Source organism: Cebus imitator, unplaced genomic scaffold, assembly GCF_001604975.1.
Source record: "Cebus imitator isolate Cc_AM_T3 unplaced genomic scaffold, Cebus_imitator-1.0 Scaffold534, whole genome shotgun sequence".
NCBI lineage: Eukaryota > Metazoa > Chordata > Mammalia > Primates > Cebidae > Cebus > Cebus imitator.
Genome location: NW_016107849.1, coordinates 315,049 through 324,768, shown reverse-complemented (window position 1 = coordinate 324,768; position 9,720 = coordinate 315,049). Strand labels below are relative to the sequence as shown.

Sequence of the window (9,720 nt, the reverse complement as noted above, 5' to 3'; positions counted from 1 at the left end):
CTGATGACAGTTTAAAAAAAATTTTTTTTTTTGTAAAAAAGCCTAACTTGGGGATATTCATCCAATAGCCAAACACTACGCACTGTCCCTAACACTGCAAAAGATCCAGGCAATCAGTGCAATTGTGAGGGTTTGTTGTAGCCATTGCAACTGTATTTACGTCTCACTGATCCAGGGCCTGGTACCCCATGCTGCCTCGGCAAGCCCACTGCACTCCTGGGTCCCAACACGCAAAGCAAGACTGCGAAGAGGCCTCCTCCGACCCCGCCCGGGGGGAGAGAGAAGGCGGTAAAGTCCAAGAGATGAGAAACCGAGGCCCGCGCTTGGGTGCGTGTTTTAGTGACGAGTCTGCGGTTACAGAAGAGCAGAGTTGAAAGGGCTGTTAGGAGAACCGAGCAGAAGTCGCAAGGACGAAGCTGAAGAGAGCTGGCACTCGCCCTGGCCTACGGCCATCCAACTGGCAACCCCAGACCCCGCCTCCAGAGCCAATCCCGCGAAACTACCGCGAATTCCCGGGAATTCCCTCCAACTCTGGGAAAACTCCCGGGGGGGCGGGGCAAGAGTGGGAGGAGACCCCGCGCGCGGCCGCCGGCGCTCCGGGATCTCGAGATAGCCTCAGCTCTCGCGATCTTTCCGGAGCCGCCCCTCCACGCGGAGTCCAAGCGCGTGTGCTGAGACCCGAGGGTCGGGAGGGTGGAGACTGGGAGGGCGGGAGAAGCCCCTTTGGCCTGCTCTACGGAAGCCTGCGAGGGAGGGTGGTGTCCACTGCCCAGTTCCGTGTCCCGATGCCCAGCGCCAGCGCCAGCCGCAAGAGTCAGGAGAAGCCGCGGGAGATCATGGACGCGGCCGAAGTGGGTTTCCTCCTTTCCCGGGCCTGGGATTACAGACCCCTGGGCCGGGCCGCGCTGAGGAAGGGAGGAGGGGGAGCGGGGCCCTGGAGGTCCCTGTCGGCACATTTTCCTCAGGCCACGGGCCTGGGGTCCCGGCGCCTAGAGCCCTCGCCCCAGCAGCTGGGCCAGACCCCTCCGGGCCGCGTTTCTCGCGGGGTCACCAGGGAGTTCGGCCTGCTAGAAGCGTGTTCCTGGGGTGGGGAGGACGGGAAGCACCAGCCGCCCCGGAAGTTGGAGCGCGGCATCACACTTGAGCCTGAGTTGGGCACGTCCTGCACGTAATGCACAATCCCCGGGAAAATTTTAATAAGCAGTAGTAATCGATATGTACTCAGCCCTCCTGTTCTAATGCTTTGGCGAGTAATGACAGGACTTAGCAAAACCATCTGCCAATATGTTTAATGACCATTTCCCATGTGACAGCTTTAAGGAACACATGTCATTTTTATTCACTTTATCCCTCTCAGTGATCCAGGAAGGTAGGTAACAGGAGTTGCCGAGAATGCATTCGAGGCGAAGTGACCCCAAATCACATGGATAATTCATAACACCCAGTGATCCTTCGGTGCTTTTCAGAAATCAAAGTTTGAAACCATCCTACAAGTTATGTGTGCTGTAGTAGTGTTAAGCCTTAATTTCTGCCTTGCTCCTAATTTTTCTTATGAGGAATTCTGAATTTATGGTAAGCAACATGAGAAATAGGTCATCTCAGAATACGTAATGAGAGTCACCGAAATATTGATAGTACTGATTAGAATGGATGGCAACTTTTTTGTCTTCACACAATTTAATCTGCTGCTACCCTCAGGATTCATTGTGTGACTGTATCTCTCTACTCTGGTGGGGAGGGGGTGGTTATCTTTTTCTTTAAATTGTTCAGTAAGCAACTTAAACATATCTGGTTTATTTTGGTGTAAACACAAAACCCAGCATCCTCCAGATCTAAGGATTCCAACAGGTAGCTGTCAAGTGACAGAAACTTAATTGTTTCATACAGATCTTAAGTTACCTTGTAAAAATCTAGGGCAATTATTTTTGTGTATTCTTAATTAAATAAACTATCAGTGTACCCTTACAAATAGTATAGGTCTAGATATAAGGTAAACATTGTGGCAGAGTTAAGTCATTTTATAGCTGGGATAATCTTAAGAGATTATTTTAGAGGTAAAGTAAGATTGAAATAAAGGCCACTTATCTATTTAATAAGTATGTTTTGTTACCAGACGGGATCCTAGGTCTCCTGTTTCCTGTTCCTAACTCTAATCAGTAACAAGAAATTTGATATTATTATATTGTCAGTGTCAGACCCCTGTAACCTCGTATCCTGAAGTTGGTTTTTAGAAACAGGAAGCTGGTGAATTTTTTGATGATGTTTTACAAAAGGAAAGTTGTAGTTAGCTTATACCCAGCATCTCCAGTTTCTAAAAACTGTAGACATCTGGTGCTCAGAAAGCTTACCCAAAACGTTGGTTCTCTTTGAACATTTCTTCCTGCAATAGGAAGTTAATAAAACTGTGGTACTTCATCCTACTCCCTTCACAGAGGGAATTTATGTCCCTGCTTTGAAGTAGTTTAATCTTTTTGAAGAAGGTAGTTAAGATGTGAGATGTGTTGTACATATGTGTAAATTTTATCTGAGAGTGCTATTAAGTATGGTAAATCCATCTAGGAGTGGTGATCTTCAAAACAAACTAACCAGAAACAGTACTTTTCTGTTTTCTATAGAGTACATATGTAAATGAATGACAGATTTCCACATTATAAAACTACTGACTTTCTGAATTAATAAAATGATCCTGAAAGTTCAATTCATTTTTGTATGATTTGTATTTATGTGTTTACTGTGCTCTTAGTATTTACATAAAAAGTCACAATGCAAAAATTTTTTTTGTAGGATTATGCTAAAGAGAGATATGGAATATCTTCAATGATACAATCACAAGAAAAACCAGGTTAGTAGCTATGTGACAATAAATAAAGCTTTTTTGCTTTCTAATTCCAGGAAAGCTCTTCATGAAGTTTTAAGTAAGGTTGGCATAACTCTGAAGGCATAATTCTGAAACACTTAAATGACAAATAATCCAAGTCAATGTCATAACCCTGTGTAAGCATTGTCAGTTTAGGGTTCCGACTCTAGAAAAGAAAAAAAAAGTTATAAGTATTGTAGGTTAAATGGTATGTTTTAAGTGGTAGATTATATTTTTTAAATATTCCTGAATGATTAGGTAAGGTTTAACTGCTGTCTAGGAGATAGAGAGTGGCTAATAATAATTGCCTTCATCACATGTAGCCTTTTTGCATGCTTTAATAAAGCTATCTCTTTTACTTCCCCCAACCCCCACAACTTTACTTCTCTGTTTTCAGCTATTATTTATTCCTATTCTGCTTGACTCTTCCCAAACATTTATATTCTCACTTATTCTCTGCAATATCCTTAAAAACTGAGGAACCAAAATTGAAAGATAAGAAACTTGACTTACACAGAATCTGCCAGACTGGGGATTAGAACAGAAGGCCATCTGATCCTAGCGTCCATGGGTCTTTTTATCTTCTCTGCTCTTTTGGCAGTACTATGATTTGAGTTTTAAAGCCTCCACCCCTGCTCCTTTTTAGCCTGAGTGTCTGGGAATGAAAGTATTCTTCTTAGACCCCGGTCTGTCTTTTCTCATAACCACTCTTTTTTGTTAGTGTGTGTTGGCATCTTTATATTTCTTTCTTTCTTTCTTTCTTTTGTTTTTGGAGATGGAGGCTTGCTCTTTCTCCCAGGCTGGAGTGCAGTGGTGTCATCTCGGCTCACTGCAACCTCTGCCTGCTGGATTCAAGCAATTCTCCTGCCCCAGCCTCCTGAGCAGCTGGGACTACAGGTGCACACTGCCACACTTGGCTGATTTTTTGTGTTTTAGTAGAGATGGGGTTTCACCATGTTTCCCAGGCTGGTCTCTAACTCCTGAGCTCAGGCAATCTGCCAACCTTGGTCTCCCAAAGTGCTAGAATTACAGGTGTGAGCCACCACTTCCAGCTTTATATTACTTTGAAATTGACCTGACTCGTTTCTCTCAGACCTGTAGATTTTTTATTTGTAAATGTTTGCTTTTCTTTTACTTCTATTTTATGTATGTAATTTCAACAGATTTATCTTACTCAACTATTTGACAGTCTTTTTCCTGTTTGTAGACACTTCAAATTATGTCTCTCACTCTTTGCTGCAGTAATTGCAGACCTTTACATTCTTACCCATTGGAAGCTCTGCTTCCAATTTAGAGGGCTACCTATGAATACTATGCTTGGGAAATAAAACACCTCTAGGTTAATTTTATTGTTATATTTGATTAACCACATGATCACAAAATCACTTTTCCCAACCTTGTTGGAAAAGTATACAATAAAAGACCAAAATTGAGAGGCTGAGGCGGGAGGACCACTTGAGCCCAGGAGTTTGAAACTAGCCTGGGAAACATAGTGAGACCCTGTCTCTACAGAAAATAAAAAAAATTAGCTAGGCACGGTAGCACACATCTCTTGTCCCAGCTACTCAGGAGGCTGATGTGGGAGGATCACTTGAGCCTGAGAGGTCAAGGCTACAGTGAGCCACAATCACACAACTGGACTTTATCCTGGGCAGCAGAGTAAGACCTCGTCTGCTGCCCAGGTTGAAGACAAGACTGAAAAAAAAAAAAAGACCAAAATTGTTTGCTAAAAATAAATCATTGCCAAAACATAAAGATGAAATAATTGAGTATAGGTTGAGTATCCCTTATCCAAAATGCTTGAGATCACAAAAGTGTTTTGGACTTTATTAATTTTTTTTGGGGGGGGGCTGTGGAATTTTGGAATATTTGATTTTGTTTACCACTTGAGCATCCCTAATCTGAAAATCCAAAATCCTCCAATGAACGTCTCCGTTGAACATCATGTCAGCACTCAAAAAATTTTGGATTTGGGAGCATTTCAGGTTAGGAATGCTCAACCTACATAAAGTAGACTATGAATAGTAGAGTGTAGGGGATGATACTCCCCTGCCAGGGCAAGCAGGAGAAGACACTTGAGACTTTGTTTTCAGGTTAGGTGTCTTTCTTAACTGTGCTTCCTTGAGTTGTAACTGGAGTTTCAGTCTTTAACATAGGCCAAAGCAGCCATTAACATAATTGCTGTTCCTCTTTGGCTGGCAAATCCACAAACTATTGTCTTCTTCACTTACAATTTTCCCCAGAGAGAAAGATAACCTACGTATGTAATATGGTTATAGTAATTTAACAAAATTCTGCCTTTGGTTTTACTTCTGCAAAAATCCCAACACTTTGCTCAATGTGGTTTCCTTTCTCATGTGCTTCTGTTTCTCCACATTAATCCTTCTAATGTCCATGACTCTTAAAAGTGCAGTTTTCAAACAGAAATCCTACTACCACTGCTCGTTGCCTGTTAGCCAATCATACTGGTGAGAGAATGGCATGGGCTTCAAGTATGTTCGGGTGTATTAAAGGTTGAGAACCCTATGCTAATTAATTGCAACGCCAGAGGAAAGAAGAGCCATTACCCTTTTTCTTTTCCAAAGTATTACTAAAATTATCCTAATTATCACGTCTGTTAGATTTATGCTTTTCTGTTTTGTTTAGTTTTGAGTTTTGATTGCTTAGTTAGCCATTGCTTTTCAGTCTTGGCATTTTTCAAATCTGCATTTTAAAATCTTCTGCCCATTTGCCTGTCTTTCCTGTTTTACACTCTCTTTTGCCTGAGTTTATACAGCAGACTTGGAAGTTGGCTTAACTCATAAACTCTGTTGGCAGTGTTCTGCAGAAATCCTCTTATGATGCCAGTGGCTTTAAAATTCCTCTTTCATTCTCTTTGCATTTGGCTATGAGAACCATGGTATTTATTCTCCTGTAAATCAGATTCTCTCTGCAGCTGCATCTTTTCTTCAATGGGCAAATTATAAATACATTTAGACAAATTAGATAAGACATACAGTATTTATAATTTGACTTTATTATATGTCTCAAGGTATTCTTGATACTGTAATGTCATGTCTATTACTGTATTTAACTAATACTTAAATTTTTTTCTCTAATCAAATGATTGAATTTAGAAGAGCAGCAAAAGTGATTGTTGAATATTGCATCATATATGCATCTTTATATAGTAGTTGTTTTGTAGCTGTTTTCCTGTTTAGGGAACTCTAGATGAATGTAGAATTTTATTTAGTATTAGGAGCATAATAGTTGGGGCTCGCTTATAGCCAAAAGGCTTCATAGGAAAATGTATGAGATAACATCAAGCATGATTGGATCTTGGGGCTCAAGAAGCATCTACAGGCCTTTCTCTCTACACCTTTAGGCTCTGTTTCCTTTAAGATATAGGCTTCCTTCTCGAATCCTGCAAATTAGCAGGAAAGATGAAAGCTGCAGCCCTGGGCCTGCACCACCATCTCAGTACAGCAATCCCAGGAAAGAGAGCTTCATTCCCAGCATCTGTATGTTTAGTTCCAGAGAAAGATTTTGATTAACTCAGTTAGACTCACTGTGTCCTGGGGAATAAGATACTGTGACTCTCCAGACTTGGCAGATACTAGTTGACTTATGTACCATAGCAGGCAAGTAAAAGTTCCATATCCTAGGCAGGATAGGCTGTATTTGGCCTTATAAGTCATTGAAGTATTCAGATTTGCATTTTGAAACTCTCTGACTTCAAAGGAGATTTGAATTACAAGGGGACACAGGGATTGCAGTTAGGAACTATTGCTGTAGTTTAGGTAGGAGATAATAGCTTGGTTTGGTATGGTGGCAGTAAAGATGGTAGATAATTGAACGGATTTTAGAAATATGTTTAGAAAGCACAATTCACAGAACTTGAGGCAAATTGCATATGGAGCGTGATAGAGAGGACATTGTTGTCAAAGATTGAGAATTATTCAGGATGGTTCCAAGTATTTATGCTAGCTATCAGAAATAATTATGACCTTTTGGAAATTCTGAATTTAAAAATTCTTTTACTATATAAAAATCGTTTACTATTGCAGAGCAAGTTTTGGTTCGGATTAGAGACTTGACAGTACAAAAAGCTGATGAAGTTGTTTGGGTGCGTGCAAGAGTTCATACAAGCAGAGCTAAAGGTAGGATTGATTTAATTATTGAAGCTCTTGTGATAAAGTCTCTGAATTTTTTGTTTTACATGTTCCTCACAGACCAAAGTAAATCTTTAAAAAAAAAAATCCAAAAACATGTAACTTTTCATTTTTAAAAGTCACTGTAAAGTATTAACCCATGGTTAATCAATTTTAGGTTCCTATAAGACATCCTTACAAATAATTTGACCCTAAAGACTCTGATGAAATCTAAGACTTCAAGCTGCTTTTCTAGCATTGCTCTAAAGTTTAATTATTTTCAGCTGGAGAAGGAGTAGCTAAGGAAAAAAAAAATTGAAAAAACCAAGAGTAAAGTTTTAATTATTTAAGTGAAGAGTGTTTTTGAGAAACTTGCCATTTGTTAATATTTTTATATTTGTAATTATCTAGATGAGGAGAGAAGTGGACAAAAGATAAGACTGGGCAATTCAGTACAGTAACCACTGAAAACATGCAGCTATTTCCTTTTAAATTCAGTAACTCCATCACACTAGCTGTATTTCAAGAGCTTAATGACCACATGTGGCTAGCAGCTCCGATTTTGGACACATAGCACAAATACAGAATATACTCATTGTAGAAAGTTCTTTTGGACAATGCTAAAAATTTAGCCTTAACAATAGAGAAGAAACATTAGGATCATTTAGACAGGCCTCCATTTCTTATAGAAAATTGACCCATTATAGTGTTCAGAATTGTCTAAAAATATCAGTTGACACATTAGTTTATAACTTTATACTTTTCACACTTTTTCACATTTGCTCATCCCTGCAAGTTTGTGAAGTAGGTAGAACAAGCATTCTTTCTTTTTTTTCTTTCCAGACAGAGTTTTGCTTTTGTTGCCCAGGCTGGAGTATAGTGGCACAATTTCAGCTCACTACAACCTCCGCCTCCCAGGTTCAAGCAATTCTCCTCTCTCGGCCTCTTGAGTAGCTGGGATTACAGATACCCGCCACTCCATCTGGCTAATTTTGGGTACGTTTTTTAGTAGAGACGAGGTTTTACTGTGTTGACCAGGCTGGTCTCATACTCCTGACCTCAAGTGATCCTCCCACCTCGGCCCCTCAAAGTGCTGGGATTACAGGCGTAAGCCATGGTGCCCAGCTGAGAACAAGCATTTGTATTCCACTTTATAAATGAGGAAACAGGTTCAGAATGAAGCTACTTACCCAAAGTCTCATAGTAACTGGTGGATACAAACAGAAGCTAGCAGCTTTGAAAGATACCTCTGTCTCTTTAGCAGAGTTCTTTGCTTCTATAGTATTTAATATGTCCCATGACATAGCATTTCTTAATTGTGTTTTATGATATTTTTTATTGTAGAATTAATACATACCCATTATTTTTAAAATTCTACTTTGCTTCTGTAGTATTTAATATGTACCATAATATAGCATTTCTTTTCTTTCTTTTTTTTTTTTTTTTGAGATGGAGTCTTGCTCTGTCACTCAGGCCAGAGTGCTGTGGCACAATCTTGGCTCACTGCAACCTCTGCCTTTTGGGTTCAAGCGATTCTCCTGTCTCAGCCTCCCAAGTAGCTGGAATTACAGGCATGTAAGTTTGTGAAGTAGGTAGAACAAGCATTCTTTCTTTTTTTTCTTTCCAGACAGAGTTTTGCTTTTGTCTGGTTTCTGTAGTTTTAGTAGAGACGGGGTTTTACCATGTTGGCCAGGCGAGTCTTGAACTCCTGACCTCAGGTGACCCTCCCACCTTGGCCTCCCAAAGTACTGGGATTACAGGTGCCAGCCACTGTGCCCAATAAATATAGCATTTCTTAATTGTGTTTTATAATATTTTTTATTTTAGAATTAATACATGCCCATTATTTTTAAAGTTCCAGCACTTTATACATATATTTCACTCTCAGGGCCACCATTGTTAAGAGTTTGTCTATTTTTTCAGTATGCTCCCCCTAAACAGATGAATACTGATGGACTTTGAGAAGAGTACTGGTGGAATTTTAAATTTTTGAATAATATTGATTTGCCTTCTTGAAAGGTTGGGCCATTTATTCTGCCAATAGTCAGTCACATTGTATTATAATCCTTCATTTACTCATCTTTCTCCCGTTATACTGGGAGCCTTTGTTCCGTCCAAATTGGGCACTTTGTTTCCTAAACATAGTAATTTAGCAAATTAAAAGATAAATGTGTGCTACAAGTAAGCCATATCTGTTCGCAACATTTAAAACACATAAGTGAGTGATATTTCCAGTGGTTATGAATAAGACCTTTTGAGTAAGACAGATCTGTATTTGAATCCTGGATTTGTGTTTACAATCTATTACTCTAGGCAAATTGCATAACCTTTCCAATCCTCAGTGTCCTCTCTTAAAATAAGTGTATATTAATACCTAGCTTATAAGATGTTATATAGTAATATTTATAAAGTAATTAGCTCTATGCTTGATGCAGTGTAAGCCTTTGATAATTGAGTCATGTTAATGAACATGACAGTTACTCGCCTTCTATTTTAGTGTTTTATGTGTCTTATTTTTCTGTTGTCAGCTCTGAAGATACTACTGCTTATTTTCTTGTTTTGTTTGGTACACAACACATAATAACCCTACTGAATAACAGATGAATAAAATAGGTGTTTTATACACATATCATAGAGCATTGTCTTCTGGGTCTTATACTTGTTGTCCAGTAGCTCACTCTAATGGGCAGCACGTAAGTATGAAGCATCACATAAGTGAAAAAGTATACAGGT

General features: G+C 39.7%; 1 protein-coding gene across 2 annotated transcripts in view; it reads left to right on the top strand.

Moving 5' to 3' along the window:
- Positions 1–574: 574 nt before the first annotated feature.
- Positions 575–9,720, top strand: part of DARS1 (aspartyl-tRNA synthetase 1) — an 80,134-nt gene continuing 70,988 nt past the window's right edge. The window contains exons 1-3 of one of the 2 annotated variants that reach the window (XM_017514694.2): positions 575–851; positions 2,785–2,842; positions 6,904–6,996. In XM_017514694.2, the coding sequence (XP_017370183.1) occupies positions 786–851; positions 2,785–2,842; positions 6,904–6,996 (217 nt within the window). In that variant the 5' untranslated portion in view covers positions 575–785. Of the gene's footprint in view, positions 852–967; positions 1,156–2,784; positions 2,843–6,903; positions 6,997–9,720 lie in introns of those variants that run through there. The other variant, XM_037733512.1, reaches the window with a different exon arrangement.